The sequence below is a fragment of the Nyctereutes procyonoides genome, unplaced genomic scaffold (genome assembly GCF_905146905.1).
Source record: "Nyctereutes procyonoides isolate TBG_1078 unplaced genomic scaffold, NYPRO_anot_genome, whole genome shotgun sequence".
NCBI classification, from domain to species: Eukaryota; Metazoa; Chordata; class Mammalia; order Carnivora; family Canidae; genus Nyctereutes; species Nyctereutes procyonoides.
In genome coordinates this window covers 55,055,406-55,076,321 of record NW_026575126.1, presented here as the reverse complement: position 1 = coordinate 55,076,321, position 20,916 = coordinate 55,055,406, and the positions used below count along the sequence as shown (strand labels likewise).

The following is a 20,916-nucleotide window of genomic DNA, read 5'->3' as shown; positions in this document are numbered from 1 at the left end:
ACTGCGCTCTGGTGAGAACCGCCACAGAGAAATCCAGTAGTTCCAGGAGGCAAAAGACGAGTACCATGCTGGTTTCAGGGAGAAAGGGCTGCTTGCACCTTCAACCTCCCCTACCTCACCTTCCTTCTGCTAGTGACAGAAACAGGAGATGGCTATGTCGGTGTTGGGATGCTTAACTCACATGCCAGGAGTTCCAAGGATTTTTTTTTTTACAAGGCATAATTAAGATGAGACCACAATAGCCAAGACATGGAAACAACTCAAGTGTCCATGGACAGGTGAATGAATAAGGAAGATGTGGTACATATATACCATGGGATCTTATTCAGTCATGAGAAAGGGGGAAATGGGTCACCTGTCTACTGCCACAGAGGAGAGAAAGATCACCAGATACATGGAAAGATAAGGTTCAAAAACCCAGCATGAGGAATGACAGTACATGTTTATCAAATCAGTTGAGCTGCAAGAAACAAAAGTAATGTCAGAAAACCGCCAACTGCATTCTCAACGGGACTCAAGAAAACATTGCATCCATGCATCCGTGGAGAGGGAACAATCTAGAGGCAATAATGGCTATAGAAGAATAACCAGTCTTGGTTAAAGTAAAAGCCAAGACTGGAGCTGGAACCCCAGATTCCACATGTTAAACTACGTATCAGTGAATAGAACAAGTCAAGAGAAACAGCAATCAGAGGTAAAGGAAGAAAGTCTCAGAAAAGGGGAGAACCAAAGAGGACAAATCTCTAAAATCAAATAATTTTTTTTTAGTCTTTTTAAAAAAGATTTTATTTATTTATTTGAGAGAGAGAGCAAGCAAGCACAAGCAGGGGTGGGGGAGGGGAGAGGGAGAAGCAGACTCCCCACTCAGCAGGGAGCCTGCCATGGGGCTGGATCCCAGGACCTTGAGATCATGATCTGAGCTGAAGGCAGATGCTTAACCATCTGAGCCACCCAGGTGCCCATTGAATAAGAATTTAATGGGGAATACAGATGAATAGATAAGGTGGATGCTACTGATCAGAAGGGCTAGTAAGTGGCGAGGTAAAGTCAGGAACACACCTGAACATATCCTGATTAAATGTTTTAATTTAAACAATAGAGAAAAATTATATATGAATCCAGGCAGGGCAGCCCGGGTGGCTCAGCAGTTTAGCACCGCCTTCAGCCCAGGGCCTGATCCTGGAGACCCAGGATCGAGTCCCAAGTCGGGCTCCCTGCATGGAGCCTGCTTTTCCCTCTGCCTGTGTCTCTGCCTCTGTCTCTCTCTGTGTCTCTCATGAATAAATACATAAAATCTTTAAAAAAGTACAGGGAGAGGAAAAATGAAATAGTTTGCAGAGGGGAAAAAAATGAATCCAGCTGACCTCAAACTTCTCCTCTGCCATATACACAGAAACACACATATAGATGCACAGACATAAACACACACACACACACAAATATAACAGGACCACATCTTCAGAGGTGTTTTTGAAAGATTTTATCTAAAATTTTTAATTCAGCCAGATTATCACTCATGCATGAGAAAAGCAGAAAGTCTCCAAATCTACAAGGGCTCAAATTAAAACAGGAACTGAAGAAAAATGTTTCTTTTCTTCATAAGATTTTGTCAACTGGTTGAGAGATAAGTAAGAATGAAGAACTAATGAGCCTGCGTGGCTCAGCGGTTTAGCACTGCCTTCAGCCCAGGGCGTGATCCTGGAGACCCGGGATCGAGTCCCATGTCGGGCTCCCTGTGTGGAGCCTGCTTCTCCCTCTGCCTGTGTCTCTCATGAATAAATAAATAAAATCTTAAAAAAAAAAAGAATGAAGAAGAAAGGTGAGGCTCACTACACATAAACACAGACTTCTGCTGTCACTACAGTTTCAAAGCTGAAGTGAGACATCAAATGTAGCATTTGTTTTTTTTTTAATTTTTTTCAAATGTAGCATTTGAAACAGAAGACACGTCATAAGGGAGGAGTTAGTCCCAATTACTAAGCAGCTTAGTCCTGGGCCATGGTGGCTGCCGCTGCCCATTCTCTGTGGCTCCTGGGGATGACCTTCCCTCACTTCTCGGCTAAGACTGTGGTTTTAGCTGTAGTGCCTTGTCTAACTCTTCCCGTACCTACACTTTGAGCATGTCCACAATTACCAGCAGACAGAGTCTGGGGAAAAGGCTTCCCCTGGCCGCCCAGGCCACCATGCTGAAAATTAGCTTGAAAACTGTTTTCAAGATCATGCTAAGAAAATATCTTTAAGATACACTGAGTGCTTTATGAGGGCTAAATATTAGATTTTATCTGCTTCTTCTGCAGCATCATAAAGATGCGTAAGCCCTTTGGGGAGTTTTAAAATCTTGTGGTTACATGCTCTTTCTCATTCCTAATTTTGCCTATTTGTGTTAGCTTTCTTTCCTCCTCCTTGATTAGATACCATTGACATTTATTTTTTTTTACATTTATTTATTCATGAAAGACACGCAGAGAGAGGCAGAGACACAGGTAGAGGGAGAAGCAGGCTCCCTGCGGGGAACCTGATGTGGGACTCAATCCCAGGACTCCAGGATCACACCCTGAGCTGAAGGCTCAACCACTGAACCACCCAGGCGTCCCTTTATTGATCTTTCAAAGGATCAGTTCTTGGGCTTATTTTTTTTAATTAATGTTACTGCTTTCATAAATTCATTTTCTGTTTTTATCATTCCAAAGGTCTCCTTTCCTTGTCTATTACATCATTCGACTCACTTTTTTGGGTGAAATCCTTAGTCAATTCATTTTTTTCGTGTCATAAAGAAGCCAAGTTGCTGCTGCACCCAGATTTGGCTACATCTGACTGGTTTCAGCAAATATTATACATATTATCATTACTTTCTACATATTGCACACCTGCAGTTTTGAAATCCTTCATTTACCTGAGCAATTGAGGGGTGCAATTTTAGCTCTCAAGGTTAGCCTTTTTGCGGTTTATAAGACGTGGCGATATAAACATATTATTTGGTAATACGGAGGAACGTAGAAGTCTCAGAGAGCCAAAGCAATCAAAATCGGTTGCTCCACTGCATGGGAATCAGAATGTTGGGAGATACACAGTGGGCTGCAGTTTTGATGATAAGCCTTATGATATTATTTAACTGTTTAGACGATGTAGGCATTATTTTGATAAATATTAAAATCACAAAAGCAAGTGGAGTGAAATACTGGGCAACCATAATATGGATGGTGTTGTGCGGGGGGTGGTAAAAAATATGGATGGTGTTGGGGCGCAGGAGAAGTTGGGAGTCCTGATGCTCTATTACTTTTCGCTAAGGCTTTGCTTGGTCAGATGTAAGGGCAAGCATTAAAAGCACAGATATAGCTTGTATAACTTCCACTCCAGTAGAGGGAAGAAAAGTAAGCTCCACTGATCCAATCGCAGAGTCAGGAGAGGGGAAAAAAAAGGAGGAAGGAAAATGAACAAAATAAATGATAGATCAAAGTCCAAATAGGCTGATAATCAGAACACACATAAACATGCTCTTATTGAAAGAGGATTATCAGACTGCAGAAAAATACATAAAAGCCAGCCAAATTCTATTCACCCAGAAACACATCTGAAATAAGATGGTGCTAAAAGTATGAAGTGAACCCAGAATGAACATCCTGAATCTCTCGCCATCTCTTTTTAAAAAGACAAAAATCTCTGGAAGTAAAAACTATTAGCCAAAATTTTCAGAAAATAAATACCAGTGGCCAGTAGACATGTCTAAATTTCTACCAAAACTTTTCAAATTAAAAGGAGATTATTTTCATGCATTACATTGGCAAAGATCATCAAATCGATTGCTGAAAATCAGCCATGACAAGGTTATAGGAGGAAAAGCCCTTTTCAGCTCTGCCAGTAGAGAGTAGAGATGCCTCTGCCATATTGTCATAGGGGTAGGGGAGGACTGCTAATTTGTATCAAAAACTTTTTTCTTTCAAGTATGCTTATTCTCAAGTCCAGAAATTTTTCTGTAAGAGATTTATCCTCAGGGGGAAGAAAATGGACAAGATGCTTGTGGCTGACATTTTTATTTTTAAATAATAAAACGTGGGGACAAGCTAAGTGTCTGTCAATAAGAGATATGATGAAATAAATAATGGTCTAACTAAAGGCATTTTATTTTTATTTATTTATTTATTTTTTAAAAGATTTATTTATTTATTATAGACATAGAGAGAGAGAGAGAGAGAGAGGCAGAGGGAGAAGCAGGCTCCACACAGGGAGCCCGACGCGGGACTTGATCCCAGGACTCCAGGATCGCACCCTGGGCCAAAGGCAGGCGCCAAACTGCTGAGCCACCCAGGGATCCCCTAACTAAAGACATTTTAAATGATTCTGTAGATCCATGCATATTGTCAGGGAAGGATATCCATGTTATATTTTTAAATGAAATCGCAAGTTATAAAATGATGTAAAATAATATATATGTATGCATAAAATGGTATAGATTTGTCTGGTGGGGTAAAAAACAGAATGCTAACAGTGGTTCCAACCATAAGTACCATTTGGGGGACTTTTAATCCTTTTATCAGTTTCCTTATTTTGTCATAATGCAGTTTCTATTTTAATTTTTCAAAGAATATACTCACACAGCTCAAAAAAATATAAAACGTGTGTAGTGACAATCTCCCTCTTACCCTGTCCCTAGCCACCCAACCAGTTTGTGTATCCTTTCAAAATTTATGTATGCACCAGGAAGAAAATTCTGATATATATTATCCCCCTCCATTTCACACAAAGTGTGTTTTTCACCTTGCTCTTTCTTCACCTGAACAATAGATCTTGAGAACTTCCCATGTCAGCGTGTATTTTTCTTTATCTGCTATGCTGAATTCCAGCATGTGGCTCTATCTTTATTAGCATGTTTTCTTCTTTACTTATAGATGAATTATAATCAGAAAAGCCTGAGTATTTGTATGCTGGGGACGTTGAGGCCGGCAGCAGATGTCAGACGTCTTGATATGTAGTATGATCATTTTTTTTGATCATTTTTTAAGATAGGTTAGTATGATTTGCTGAAGCTGACTCTAGAAGAGCCCAAACAGACCAGTAGCCATGGGAAAATTGTAAAGTTGAGAAAATAGAAGCAATCTTTTCCTCAGGGGCTGGCACAGAGGAAGGGATGCTGGATGGGTGGGCATCTCGAATGTGCACCTGCCCTCTGCTTCACTGTGGCTTATGCACAGACCACCCTTTGCCTCCTCCCTGTCACCCACATTCATTTACTCCCTGGTCATGCCCCCTACCCCCGTGCCCTCCTGCTGCAGCTATTCGGGCTCCAGAGTTAACTGCAGCCACTTCCATGAATCTAGTCACCACCCATGGGCTGGCAATGTGCACACTTTTGCCTCCAGCCCAGGTAGGTGGCTTCAGTACAACCATCCAAGTATCGTCTTAGCCACCTAAGGCAAAGAAACCCATTCAAACCAAGCCCAGGAGGAAGTGGGGTTCAGGGGAGGATGCAGGGGAGCCTGGTGGCTTCTGTGGCTGCTTTCTGTTATAGGCGTGGTCACTGTGTCTGATTTCTGTCACCACAGGAAGAGAGAACATGACTGGGTGCCCACCTTGGGCAGCAGCTGGGAAGTGAAGTCTTGCGGCATGGAGGGGCTCGGGGAGGCATGGGGTCTCTACCAAGTGCTGGACAGAGGGAAACTGGACACCTCCAACCTATGGTGCTCTTCCCCAGCTCTGGGGGTGCTCAGGCTGGACAGGGTGCACTTTGTCCCCGCTGGGTTGGTTGAAGGTGGAGGCTGGGGTGAGCAAGGGGATGCTTAGTTCAGTCCTTAGGTTTGTCTGGTGGTCAGGAGGTCAGACATGCTATCAGTACACTGTGAACTCTTTTGTTTGAGGGGGAATCCTCAATTCTTCTTCCAACTGTGGTTTGTGACCCATTTCTCCCCACGCTGAATGTCAGGACCGCAGGCAGGTCTGCTACCCACCAGCAGGCACTCTGATCATGAGATGCATCTGCCACTGCTGCTGCCCACAGTCCCGACCTGAGACCCTCAGGGGGAAACCTGGCTGGATGTCTGTGCCAGCCCCACTGTGGCCCCAGACCTCAATGGGAACGTCCCAAGCTTTGCTTCAGCTCGTCACATCGTTCAGGAAAGGGGAGGCTGGGCTGGGGGGGGACGGATTCTAATTCATAATCAGGGTGGAAGTGAGGAAGGTTGGTAAACTCCAAAAATGTGGGAACTATTGGCTTTTTGGTAATGAGGATTTGGGACCTGGGATGCCTAGTGGCAGCAGAGTTCCACAATCCCAGATGTTTTCTTTTTAAATCAAGTTTTGGTTTTTTTTTTTAATCTTTAAAAGTACTGTACAGTGAAATGGACTTTTGACTGGTGTTCAGCTCTAGGAATTTTAACACGTGTATAGATTCATGTGATCGCCACCACAATCAGGATACAGAACGACCCTATCACCCCCTAAAAAAAAATCTCCTTATCTGCTTCTTTACAATCATACCCTCCCCCTGCCCTAAACCCTGGCAACCACTGATTTGTTCTCTATCACTGTAGTTTTGACTGTTTGAGGATGTCATATAAATGGAATCATACAGTACCTAACCTTTCTTTCACTCGGCATAATGCCTTTGACATTCATCCAAGTCACAGTGTTTTTAAGGAGCAACAGATAAAGGTTTTACGCAGGTCGTTTAAACTGGAATTGTAAAGCAACTTTGGGTTGGCCCTCAGGTAATAGAGTAGCGAGAAGCTGCTGGAACTTACCAAACCGAGAGTCCAGATAAAATTATACAAAACCGATCCAGGGGGGAAAAGAAAAATCTAAAAATACAGCAGAGCTGGATCTTCTCTTCCAGATCTTCACGTCTCCATTTGCTTTTCCCATAATGCCCCATCAATTTGCAATTAAAATTGGAATCACAGCTTTTGAAACCACCCAGACTTGGTAATGTCAGCCAGTCCCTCCCAAGCTGTTGACGGACCATGACAAGCAAGTATGATAAAATAATACAGCGACATCAAAGCAAGAGGGATCTAAGTGGGCCGGCCAGTAGGTCCCTAAAGTGTGCGACGTGTACCACCAGCTGAAAAGGAAAAATGTAGGTGGCCCATGGCCATGACCCATGATGCCACTTTATCACATCACCAGAAAATAATGATCTTTCCTTTTTCTTTCTATTCAAATCTTCCTATTACCCCATGGAGAGAGTCTCAGGTGCTAACACATTGTTAATGCCTCTCTAATGGGCTCCATCCCCCATCCCTCTCCTCACCAGAAAGAATGAGACTGGGTCTCCGGCTCCAGCCGAGTGTGGCACAGACAACTCTACGGGCTGGAACTCAAGTGTGCTGTTTGGTTTCTACTGACTCTGTTTTTATGACAATTTTCTACTCAGGGCCAGTGGGGGATTCTCACATAGGTTGGTGACGTGAAGTTTCACGTTGAGGTAAATATGTTACAGCAAAAGTTATGAGTGGACTTTAAAGGTCATGTGATGTAAATGGAAGCTCTGTAGACACATCCCCAACTGTGAAGATGGTCTCCAAGTGACTGAAGGTCATGATGCGGTGTCAGATCTCAGAACCGTGGTGACCCTATGCCTGAGGAGGCCCATAGACAAGGCTGGCCCCAGGCGTGACAGAGCCAGCTCTTCCACCCATGGTTCATGTATCCAGGGTCTCAGTACTGACCATAGAGGTCCCAAGGACTTCTCTGCCCGTCACAGGTCTGCTTGGCTTGAAAGGGAACGGTGTCAACTCTGACACAACTGGTCCTCCTCAAGGGCGGCTGCCTCCTCGACTCCATCATGATCCCTCCCCCAGCCTCCTCTGCAGCCCCCATCCCAGTGTTTGTCATTCTGAAGGTGTCAACTCCTGGTGGAGGCTGAACAAAAATTCTTCCAGGCTGATCTCTAGGTCTACCCCTTGCCCATCCCTCTTAGCCTCTCCTTGCTAGCAAGATCCACTCTCCAAGCTAGACTTTTGTCTACACCCAACCACCGAGTCAGAGAGACAGGTACCTTTTGTGCAAGCCAGGTCCTCTGTAAAGCATGGACCGCTGAGCTGCTCTACCCTCCTATCCAGTTATGAAAGAAAAAAGAAGGATCAGAAGGCTGTAGAGTACTGAGCTGTTCTGAATGGCCCTGCGCACTGGGGGCCATGCCCAAGCTGCAATGGCAGTCTGGGGCAGGGGTGGCATCACAAACTCAAGATCCTCCAGGGACTCCAAGGACAACACACAAGAATGATAACAAGGGGTGCTGGGGATTGGAGGCTCCCTCCCTGGGGGCCAGTTCTAGAAGCACATGGGTTCCTCCAACCATAGGTCATCTTGGCTCTAGATTCTTCTCCTCTCTATTGGCGCAACTGATAAGACTCCAGTTTTCCTCCCCTTGAAAAGGTCAATGTTATGCCTCTTGTCTTCCAGGCATGCCCATCAGCTTAGTGACAGTCATACCTCCCCCGAGCATGATCCCGGAAGGGGGATCACAACAGGAATAAAATCTACCATGTAGATTCACTACAACTTGCACTGAGTCACTACAACCACCTAGTCCCATCTTGCATAGGAGAAAGCCATGCTTAGGAAGGTGGCAACTCACCCCAGAGCTAATGCAGGCCATAGGCAGGACACGCAGCAGTGGTGCCTGTTTCTACGACCCAGCCTGTCCAAGTCATGAAAGGACGGTTAGTTACAGGTAACATCCAGCCCCAAAACATGCTCGGTTTGGTCCACAGCTATTCTACAGAACTTATGAACCAGTAAGACACAATTATAAATTGAATTTTGCTTTTCTTTTTTAAAGATGCCACATTTTAAGTTTTGTTCTAAAAAAGAAGAAACCTAGAAGATCTGGCAATAAATCTGTTGAGATTAACTAGTGGCTGTCCCTTCTAAATGGGACGAGCACCCTCTCTGACTGGGACTTGTCTTATTGTCCTTTTTCTTTCCTGTCCCACAGCCAACGTCATTCACTCACGTGTGTGTGTCTACGGAGTCCCTGGAGGATGCCATCGTCACTCCAAACTGCTCCTCTGCAAGATGCAAGGTCTGGGCAGCTCAGTCACTGCCCCTGCTCACCATGCCATACTCATACCAGCTCAGAGCTCTCCATGCTTTTTACACACTTCCCTGGGCATCAGCCACCCGGAGAGGGTAGAGGTGCTCAGGGGTGCATGGTGGAGAGATGACCTTGCTTGCACACTTGTCCTCTGAATGATGTCCAAATCTGAGTTCCTATCAAAATGGCTTTGACATAAATACTTCCCAGAGTCATTTATGCCCATTTCCCTTGCTTCATCCTCGGCAGGAAATAACTGAATCAAGTCAAGTTCTCTCTCTCCTGGAGAAATGACAGATGGGCAGACAGCGATCCAGTCAAGGGGCTCCAGGACTTCTGGTTAAGGGAGACGTCTGTACTAGAAAGTATCAGACAGGAAGGGGGCCTCCAGTAGGGATTTTACCACCACGGAGCTTCGCAATGACTTAACTCATTTTTCATGGAATTAATAATTCAGATCCCCCATGGTTTCAGCCAGAAGTGGCCATAAACTGCAGACAGTTTAACCAACCACTTCTGAAAATGGGGATTGATCCTGGGAAATGCTACCTCCACTTTCAGCCATCTCGCTTGAGCAAAATGAAAGCTGTTAGGTGATTTCATATCTTCATTAAAACCATCAAAGCAGAAACACTGCAAAGAGGCTGCCAAAGCAGAGAACATTTTCCCATGCTCTGGCAGCTCCGGGGAGGTCGGGGAGATTCAGATCCCCATTATCTTGCGGAAAGGCACTACAGTGTTCAGTTCTGTTTGAAGGGACCCACACATGCAAGCCCCCTCAATCTAGCAATGCCATCAAGGCTGCTCCCTCGTCATGCATGTTGATGAGGCTGGAATGAGAATGAGAAACTGGAGGACACATATACACCAAGTGGCATGTACCTACTCTGGGGCAGAGCAAAGCCAATTTAACCTTCAAAGGATCTCAAGACGTTACTTAAGAATGCTGCATTTGCAAAAAGGGCCTCAGAGATCCCTAGAAAGAGGGACAATGCCATCTCCTACCTATTTGGAGGAGACTCTGAAGCCTCCAAACTACCACAGAACATGACTTTCCTGTCTTTGGTTAGTTCAAGGACAACTACAGATAGACATCTGGCCAGGCAAGCCAGGGGCTGTTATAGGAACAGTGTGAGGCTCAAGCCCCAGCCTGTCACTGGTCAGGGCCTGAAAGACAGCAAGCCCTTAATGGAGGTAGTCGGCAGCAAGCAGCACCACCACCGCCCTTGTCCCACCTCGGCCTTCCTTGACACCCCGCCCTCTCGCCTCGCCATGGCCAAATCCCTCAGCACATCCTGCATATGTACCTTCACACCGTATCTAGTGTCCAACACAGATGCCTTTGAGTAGGTGACATCTGAGCTGGAGCCTCCACAACAAGAAGCAGCCAGATCTAGGATAGGCAAATGCCAATGCACTAGAGCTGAGGTATCAGCTCCCCCCAGTGCCTCTCTAAGCCATGCTGGGTGGGGACCCCTCCCCTGTGATCCCACAGGGCTGAAGCATTCTCCCTCTCTGCTAGTCTTGCTACTGGACTTGTGTGCCCTTCTATTCTTTAAGGGAGAGATCTTATTTCCCATCTTCACATTTCCAGGGCTTGGCACTGGTATATAGTCTGTGCCTGGTATTTAGTCGGTGGTCAATAAATGTGCACAGGACTGAAATGAGAAGTGAAACTGTGGCATGAATGTACTTAGAAACAGCATCTCTAGACGCCCCCTGCCCCCAACTTCAGCCACCCCCTTTGAATATCCTATCTGCCCCCTGAGACCCAAATAACACACTGCCTCATCGACCAGGAAGCCTTCCAAAACTCTCCCAGTTGGATTTCATCTCCTTTTTGTGCTGCTACAGCTCTGCCTGGATCTCTACATGGTATCTGTCACCATCTGATTTTCCATGAACATCTCATAACCGCATCAAACCATGAAACCCCGTGGCAGGACCCATACCCTACTTATCTCTAGGCCCTCAGCATCTAGCTCAATACAGATTAATAATGACAGGTAACCCTTGTTGGACACCTTCTGATGCCAGAAATCTGAGCACCTGTGCATGTTATCACTCATTCGATCCTCACAGCAAGCTACCGGGGTGAGGAAACAGGATTCATCCCAGTATGCAGATGGAACTGAGCCAGAGAAGCCGCTGGCTGGTGGACACACACCTGGCAGGGGCTGGAAGTGAGAGTCCAACCTGTTCATTCTGATTCCAGAGGTGAGTTTTTAGCCACTGCATGGAAACCACATGCCTTAGTGCTTTTTGCCTCCTTAATCCCATTTTGAGGTCATCTCGCCCATGCCCTTTGAATCTGGGCTGTTCTCCCTTCTTCCAATGAGATGCTCCTTCTCATTCCCCCAGAGGAGCATGGCTCCCCCAAGAGCCAAGGCTGCAATGCCTTGCTCATCTCTCCACCAGCCTCGAGGTGCATGCGGGACTCCTTCACCCAGCTGTGAGAACTGAGATCGGGGGTGGTGGGGGGCTGAGTTTGCAGGAAGCCAACCACCTCTTCATCAGTGTTGGTGGCGATCTACCCACCTAAAGGCAAGCTCGGGGAGCCCTGCCATCACAGACACCCTCTAACCTGCTGCTGCTGGATATCCAGGGACAGTATGTCCCAGGGACAATTCTCCCCGTGGAGCTCCCTCTGCGGAGCTGAGAAAGCAAAAGCGTCATCTTGTCCTTAAACTAAGTTGGAGTCTCACATCATGCATCACAAAGTAGAAGAAAAGGGACTTTGCATCCTGAAAATTTAAAAAGACACCTTGTCTTGCATAAGCCTCAAAAAAAAAAAAAAAGGCTTGAGCCCAATTGCCCCAAGTTGCCATAAATTGTTGAGTCCCTAGTGGAAACAACTTATACATCTGAGTTTTGCAACACTGATGCCTGCAGATGTGTATGTAACGACCCACGTAGATCTGATCTGATAATTGTGGGGAAGAATGCGGTTTTTCCACCCGTGGGAACAGTGAAGAAACCAATGGCAACTTTGAGATGGTTTCGGTTTGGTTTTTTTTCCCCCCTTTAAATACATGCTATACCCTTTAGTCTGGGAAGCCTATTTCTTCTGAAGGCTAGGCTCCCTTGTAAATACTGCAAGTCAAAATACTTCTCCGAAAGTTCTTATTTGTTCTAAGTTTTCCTCTGGCTGTCTCTTCCAATCATTAACACATCAAAGGAATCTGAAAGGGAGAAACCTCTCGGGATTTATTTAGGGTGGATTTCCTGCAAATTCTAGCAGTGTTTCCCCAGATGGTTGTCGGCTGGATGGCTCATCTCAGTAATCTGGAGTACTCCACAGACCTGCTAAAGAGCACTGGGTAGTTGTGAATTATTATTAAGTTATGAATTATTTATTAAGTATCATTGACTATTTCTCATGGTGAGAAAATTTGTTACCTTTTACATCTTGCTTTCACTCCTTCTATTCACCTACACCAAGGAAAAAGGAAAGTCTCATGCTGAAATTAAGATTTCTTTAACTGGCTCTTACTAGCATCCCCTAGTACCCTCTTTTAGAGGGCAAGCCACAGGCTTGGAACATCCTAGCCACCTGAGGAAGCAAACTTCAATTGCACTATTTATTCTTATGTTTCCCTTCTAATTGTGGCAGGTGAGGCTGGTTTCCCACGTAGGGTGGTTTTGAAATCAAGTTGTTTTTTAAAAAAACATGTGTTTTCACTCTACCTGCCTATCGTGTCTTAGGTTTACAAACACATTAGCACATCTCTAGAAGGACATGTGATGGCTCTGGGAAGAGGAACTGCACACACAGAAACAGGGGTGGGGAGGACAGAATAATTTTCACGGGACATCCTTTGTCACTTCTGAAGTTTACATTAAGTTTCCAAAATATTCACACTGAAGACAAAAATAAGCCCAGTTCTTTATGAAAAAAATTACACTCTTTAAATGTGCTAACTTAAACAAAAATATTAAGAATGTAATAGCAGAGGCCATGCCAGAGTTTGGGAAACATCACGAAGGTGGTATAAGGATGTCTGAAGCTTGGAAAACGCTGCCCTCAGAGGATGGTAGGGAGAGGTCCCTGGTTCCTACCCCGAGCGGATGCACTAGGTTTCTTCCTCAGGGGAGCTGGTGGCCATGGGCACTGAGCCTCTGATTCCAAAGCTTTGGGAAGACACTCCCAGTGGACGTGCGCCCAGGAAGCCACATGTCGCCCAAGCCCCAGGCAACCGGATCAGTAGCCCTGGCCCGTGTGCCTTGGAAGATGCTCAGTTATACCCCCTTTCCCTCGGCCATTATCTTGCTGAGAAAGCCAACCCCCCCCCCCTCCATGAACACAGCACTGGGCCAACAGCCCAGCTGTGTGGCTTGACAGGCAGCAATTACCTCCGAAATGCTAAGTTATTTCCACTCACTAGTGGCTTTACTCACTCCGTCAAGCTGCCCGTGGACTACAAAAGCACCACGGCCCATGCCTGCAGCCCATGAGGAGAACAAAGTGGCAGCAAAGGCTGGCCTACAGCAGCCTGGCACTGAGCCTGGCCCATGGTAGGCGTTTGACAAATACACGGATTAACCTGTCCCGGGTTACCTCTGGAGGAGAGAGGGAGTCCCACAGGTTTAGATCAGGCTGCCACCTTTCCGACCCCTCCAGCCTGATTACCCGCTCCCCCTGCTGCCAAGCCCTCTGCGCACAGACAGCCTCCCCTCCAAGTCCTCCAGAGGTGGGGGGACCCTGATGGATAGAGAGCTGTGTGCTCCCACCTCCTCCCCACCCACTCTGTCACTCAGGCATTCAGGGCTGACTCACAGAGGTCTAAGCAAAGGGAAGAGAGTTGTTCTGCACTCTGACGCGGCAGATGTACGGTATCGTTAGCAAGCATGCAGGCAGTAGCACCTGTTGGGCACTGCCTCTGCCCTGAGCCTGTTAGGGATGCTCGGGATGCGCCTCCAAATATCCAGGCAGTCCAGCAGCCCAAGAAGAACATGTCTGCTATGGCATCTTATTATCTCCTTTTGGGAAATCAGATCACACTGTTTCTCATTTCAGGATGGACACTGGCAGGGAGATGGCATGGGTGACACAGATCTAAAATGGGTGCAGCTCCCTGAGCAATCAGAAGGGGCCCCTGGTGGCTGTAGAGACAGCAACCTGGGTGCTCCCTGCTGGGGCAGGGGATCTGCCACCTACTGTCGGGCTCTTTGGAAGATCCAAATGGGTCCCCACGGCAGAAGGCAGCTCTGGGGGACAGAGTTTCCACCCAACATGGAAGCATTACCTCACTGCATCTAAGATCCCATCAAATGTCAGATACCCCCACTTCAGGGATGTTAAAAATGCAGGAAGAGATGGGCTCTTAGAATCTTTGATAAATGATATTTTCACATCCCAAATAGTCTTAACAACGCGTGGCAGCTTGAAAAGCACTAGGGTTGTAGGGTCTTTTCCCCTTAAGTAGCCACATACCAGAGGCCTGCCTGGAGGATAGCATGTTCTAGGGTGAGCTCACCCACTGTCCCTGTAAGCTCTGGGGGTGGGGAGTGAAGCCAGCTCTTCAAAACATGTTTCTGAGCAATGACAGTTCAGCCTGCCCATCCTGAATGTTCCGAGGTGCCTGACAACCGTACACGTGCTAGAGCTAACTATTACATCTCCAGCGCGCTGCCAGGCTGACAGCAAGCACACGAAGGACGGAGGATTTATGGACTCAATGATTTCATTTAATCAGCATATGTGACATCCTCCTGGACTGAGGCAGGAAAACTCCTCTTAAGACCTGTGTCTGCACAGACGCTGTAATCGGGCCTGCAAGGGCACAGGTGTGGGTGTGCACGCGCATGATTCTGTGCACACCTGACCAGCATGAAGCAGCCCGTGTCAGGTGTTGCTCAGTTGGTTAAAGATGGCATAGACTTCTCCCTTTGGTCTTATTTCTTTCTAAAGTTTCGCTTTGCTATCAGAATTTGACTTCCTGATTCAAAGGGGCTGCAACCAGTGATAGACTGTATTCTTTGCTTTTGATTCCCTTTCTTACTTAGGCTGCTGTGTCCAGGGCACATGCTGTGTCTTCTCTGCCTCACACCCTCCCCACACCACCATCAATGCTGAACAAATAACCTGAGATGTGAAGCCTATAGTTTACAGAACAGGCTTATCTATCAAAATGTTGTCACCAGGGCACAGAGTCAACGATCATGTCTAAAATTGCCCATGGTGGCATTTCGATGCACTGAGAGAGGAGTCACATCCTCCTCACACCCTGCCCTCACCCCTCTGCCATCCCCAAAAACTAGCAAAACGGAGAACACTTCCGATGAAACTGAGCATCCCCGCCCCCAAACTAAAAACTACTAGACAATGTACAGTTTGTATTTCTCTATGAAAAGTGAAGACCCCAAGTAATTCTGACTCACATCCAACCCTTGCTAAATGAGAACATCCCAACTATGATCTTAGATTGGGAGCGGCCTCTTTGCATATTGTCTTACTGGAGTTTCACGAAGGTTGTAAAGCAGGTCAGACATCAGTTCCATGTTAAAGGTGAGAAAACGGACACCCAGAAATGTGATGCCACTTTTTTACTGATGCTGAAGAAAGCAAGCAAGAGAGGGAGGGAGGAAAAGAAGACCAAAAACGAAAAAAGCAAATTGAAGCAGAGCTGAAACTACAACTCAAGATCAGGATCCTACCTAGTTGATCATGGAACTACTGTCCTGGGAACTAATTCCTCAGCCCCATCTGGTTAACAGCAGCCGAGGCAAAACCCAGTAGTTCTAACACTAATAGTACTGACAGTGATCCAGAAGTGCTGGTAGAAGCAGCAGCCACAGTGGCAAAAGTAGTAACACGGCTGCCCCATCTTTACATACTACAGACTTTTTTCTTTTTTCTTTTTAAGATTCATTTGAGAGAGAGAGAGAACAAGAGATAAAGCGAGCTAGCATGCACACTGAGGGAGAAACAGACTCCCCACTGAACAGAGAGCCCCATGTGAGGCTCAATCCCAGGACCCTGAGATCACGATCTGACCCAAAGGCAGACACTTAACTGATTGAGCCACACAGGCGCCCCTCACACAGACTTTTCCAGGGCACTTTCCCACACAGTGTTTCATTCATTCTTCAAAACCACCTTCTGTGATGGTTGCTACAGGCCCTACTCTAGGAGGACCACAGTCTGCCAATCCCACAGCATCTGGACACCATCCCTGGTTCCCTCTTCAACCTACTGTGACTCTGCCGACCTGTCTAGACATCTAGTCGACCTCACCCTGCAGGCCCAGCTGCCTTTTAGGGAGCTAAACTGGGAGAGGACAACCAAGCCAGACACACGTAGGTGACAGAACTCAGAGAAACATCTAAGGGGAGGGATCCCAAAGCAGAGCGCTGAGCTCTCCTAGGGCGGCCAGAACTGGGCTGGTTCCCAGAAGGGGCTCGCGTGGAGACAAGGCAGGCACAGATTCCGGCTCCTGGTCTCTCCAGGTGTAAGCACTCCGCCTTCAGGCACTGTTTGTTTCCTCCTGGCTTCTCTCCATAGAAAGAAGGCTCTCCTTTGGGTTGAGGGTAACGTTGGATTTTTCTACTATCTCTGTTCTGGGGCCTCGGGACCCAGGAAGCTGTCCCCGGGGACTTGGCCATGGAGAGATTATAATGTGACCCACGGCCTGCTAGTCTGTCACTCTGAACTCCACCTCTGCAAAACAGTCTGCCACCATGGGTGCAAGGGCTCTTTGACCATGTCTACCCAGCAGACGCTGGCTCTATGGTGGCAAGCTGTGCAGAGCAACCACCAGCGCACTTGGCTGGAAACGCACACGCACACATGAGCGTGTGTATCTCTCTGGGATACAGCATGCCATTGACTTCTGGCTCACAACTTGCTCTGTGACCCCATTTAAGATGCTGTTTTGGGGCTACAGTTTTCACATCTGTGAAATGACACAGGCAGTGGGCAGAAAGAGGAGCATCCTATCACCTGCTGTCCAAACTCACAGAATTTGGGGATAAAGTGAGAACATGGGTTTTAAAGGATCACAAGAATCCCTGTCACTCCTGCAACGAATGCCTATTTCTTGAGTAGTAATAAAGGATAAAGCACATACAGAGAAATGTTCTGGAAACAGAACTGCCCTCCTAATGGGGCAGTACGACCTTAAGTAGAAATGGCAATCCACAACCAAACCCCTGGACTCTGAGAGTGTGGATCTGCGACGGAGAGAAGCACAAACCACACAGCCCTTTCCTGAGCTGTAGGCTCCCAGCCCTCCCGGGGAAGTGGTAAGATGGGGCAATCTGGTGCCAGACCTCTGGGCTAATCGTTCTAGAGACACAAAGGGTGATAGGGAGGGTAAACTCAGACCCTGGGAGGTAGGGTGGAGGGGAGAGAGAGAGAAGTGGAGCTGTCAGTGTGCTTGATGTTAAATAAAACCTACCAAGATTCAGCTGAGAATTTTAGCAGAATCCAAATGTGCTATAAAAGAAAAAAAAAAAGGCATGGCTCCCATCTCTAAGGTTCACAGCTAAGCTGGCTTAGAATCACACATGCCAAGGTTAAAAATAAAAAGCAGCCATCCCTGAATGACACAGGCTCTGCAAAGGAAGCCTGGGGTAAGTTGTTTGCTGGTGGACCCAGGAGACAGGAGGGAAGACGCTGGGTGTGGGGTATGGGGTTTACTGGAGGACACAATACCTAAAAGCTCAGAATTTTGCTATTTTGCACTTAAAAGGTACTTCGTACTGGCAAAGGGTTTCACAATAATCTTTCAGATTTTCCATCGAGGAAAGCCTGCTGTGCATTACCCCGTGACCATGGCTGACCCACACAGGGTTCTGCTGCCCCATGCGTTTGCCTCCCTCTCCCTGGGGTCTGGCTCTGACGCGGTCCTCGAATGCCCCGTACACCCAGACGGGATGCCTGTGAGTCACAGCTCGGGAAGCACCGGACCTACCGTTCTGTGTCACCCTATTCCATTCAGCCAACATAACGGTGCCAGGGCCACCAACAGGCTGGGTGTCTCCTGCTGGGCTCTACCGGAGACACAGTGTGTGTCTGCCTCCTAGGGACAGTGCGTGTCCCGTCCTTTGCCCCCACAACCATGAGCATTGCAGGTCAGGGCTAAGTGGCCCTGTTGTCCCCTTGCAAATCCAAGGGCCCCTTATTGTGAGCCCAGAGCGGTCCCCCCTTCTAATAAAGTTTTCATTTGTCCAATATGCTTACGACTTCTACTAACAGGTTTATTCTTATAAACATTTTCAAAAATCAGCTGTAGTTACTGTGTCAGCTACCATGTTACTCCTCCCCAGTTCTAGTACTATCAGACATTTCTAGAAGGTCTTCAAGGGGTCAGGTAAATGACGGGAATTCTGGGACCCACGTGTTATGGGGAGCACATACATTATTTCACTCTGGGGGATGCCCTGACTCAGCCCACATTTGGGCCAATCCTGCACCACACTGGGTCTAGGAGGCAGATGGGCATTGAACAGCAGAGGCTGTCACCTTCCAGAAGCTTCAGGCTATCCCCCTTCAGACACCACCAGCTTGGGGGCCTCTCATCCCTGTCAGTGCAGTGGAGGAGTGAACAGTCTATGATTGGCTGTCCCTAGGACCCAGGCCAGCCCTTATGTGAGGTGCCGGCTGTATCCCAAATTCCACATCCTGCCTGCTGGTTTAGAAGCACCACCTAGTGCAGGTGTCTTTTTTACACTTTGAAGGCACTTTAGGAAGACCTTGGAAGGTTTTCCTGCCCATTGTGATGGATTCTCGCGGAGTTTCAGGCATTTGCTCACGCTAAGTGACAGAGCAGGACTCAAATCCAGGGTTCCTTTCCACCACCCAAGACCACTAACTCAAAGTCAGAGCGACTGGGGGGGGGGTGTGCAGGGAGAGGTGGGTCTCAGCTCACGCAGAGCAGCAAATACCTGGAGCTGGGAATGACCCTCCAGAAGGGACCACCTTCATCCCCACACCTCTCTGGCCCGAGGCCTCACCCAGGCGCGCGCCCTGCCGCAAGGGGGCCCTATTCCAAGCTTCCCTTCTCAGGGTCCTTCAGATGCCTGGAAAGATCAGCGAAGGTCAGGGGAGCGCCCCCCTGGCCCCCGGCACCCTGCTCCACCCCAGAGGCTGGACAAGGAGGCAGCCCACCGGCTCGCCCGGAGGTTTGGCTAGAGACCCCCCTTGCGTTCCGGGGCCTCCAGAAACAGCTGCCCTTTGCAGTTCTAGAAAGCGCGTGGCCGTCTACACCATCCCTGGGAAGTTCAGCGGATTTACTCCGTGGAGTCCCCCCCACGTGTCAGCCTGAACCCACACAACCCGCAGGATTAAGGGGGAGAGACGACGCGGGAGGCGGCCCTAAGGATGCGCGCGACGGGGGAGGGGGGCGCGGCGCGCGGCGCGCGGGATGGGGCGCCCCCTCCTTACCTGTACCAGTCCAGCCCGCGGCCGTAGTTCCTGTCGAAGAAGTGGGGCTCGGTGCCCAAGGCCCGCACGTCCGGGTGCACGCGGATGAACTCCAGCACGGCCCGCGTGCCCCCCTTCTTCACGCCCACGATGAGGGCTTGGGGCAGCCGCTTGGTGCCCAGCCTGGCCGAGCCCGAGTGGTTGGCAGCCGGGAGGCGGGCGGCGGGCGCGCTGGGCGTGGGCCCCGGGGGATCGCAGGGGCGGGACTTCGGGAGAAGTTTCTGGCCGCCCGCGCCGGCCCCGCGCAGGCAGCGAGGCGCGCCGAGGAGGCGGCTCCGGCCCAGGTCGTCGCAGCAGCACAGGAGGCTGTAGCACAGGTAAGTGCAGGAGAGCGAGAGCGTGAAGGCGAAGAGCAGCCTGCGCGCCCTCCGCGGCTGAGCTGGCCCCGCGCGGCCCAGGACCCTATAGGCCATGGCTCCATGGGCCCGCGCCGGGGGTCATGGTTTCCGGGGGGCGCCGGCGGCGGAGCTGCTGGGGCCCTGCGGCCGCCTAGGGGGCAGGCGCGGCGCGGGCCCGGCCCCGCGGGGCGGGCGTGGGGGGCGCCGTCTTCTGCGGGCGCTGCCGGCCGGGGCGCGCACCATGCCCGGGGACCCCGGGCGCGGCGGCTCCTCGGGGCGCGGGCGGCTGCGCGCCCCGCATCTCCCCGTCCCGGGCCGCGGGGCTCCGGGCGGCGCTGCTCGGGTCTCACGTGCGCCGGCTCCGGAGCGCGCCCGAAGCCCGAAGCCCCATGCCCGGTCCCCGGAGCGCGGCGCCCCGAACGCTCGGTGGCGGCGCGGGCAGGCGGGCGGGCGGACCGGACGGTGGCGCTGGCGCTGGCCCCGCTCGGGCTCCTAGAGAAATGCCGAGCCGCGCGCGCTGCCGGCTCTATTTAAGGAGTCGCCTGACGTCAGCCGCGCGGGTCCCCCGAGCCCGCGCCCCGCCCTGGGACCTGGCCCGCCCCCTGCGCCCCCACTCCCCAGCCCCTCCCAGGGACGCGCCAGTCCGCGCGCTCCCCGCGCAGGCCGCTCCGTGACGAGCCCCCGCCGGCCTGGGCTGCCCAGGCACTTACGCCTGCCTCCCCACCACCCCCAGGGCTGGGAACCCCGGGCCGGGTTGCGCCAACACCCAGACCCGGGCGCAGACGCAAGCGCTCTGCACTGACCCACGCGCACGCACACACACACACAGGTGCACACGTACCCTGACCAGGACACACCCCCTCACCCCACATGGGCGTGGAAACACTGCCAGGGACGCTCCCCTGTCCCCCTCATCTCCGCCTCACCAGGCACACGCAGCCTGGAATCGGACATCGTGCCGTGTGCGCACACACGCGCGGGACTGGGACACACGCGCTAGACGGGGATGGGTGGAGGAGCCGAGCGTGAGTGAGATTCCGTGACTATTCGCGGAGCTCCCTAGCCCCCCGCGCGCTGACTCATACCCAGGCGGCTCGCTGTGTCTCGCACCCACGAAGCGT

At 49.7% G+C, this 20,916-nt stretch overlaps 1 protein-coding gene across 1 annotated transcript in view; it reads right to left on the bottom strand.

Annotated features, from left to right (window-relative positions):
- HS3ST2 (heparan sulfate-glucosamine 3-sulfotransferase 2) overlaps positions 1 to 19,928 on the bottom strand; it is an 88,594-nt gene extending 68,666 nt beyond the window's left edge. Inside the window, exon 1 of the mRNA XM_055339364.1 lies at positions 19,419 to 19,928. Within this exon, the coding sequence (XP_055195339.1) occupies positions 19,419 to 19,870 (452 nt within the window). The 5' untranslated portion in view covers positions 19,871 to 19,928. The remainder of the gene's footprint in view (positions 1 to 19,418) is intronic.
- Between the last annotated feature and the right edge of the window lie 988 nt (positions 19,929 to 20,916).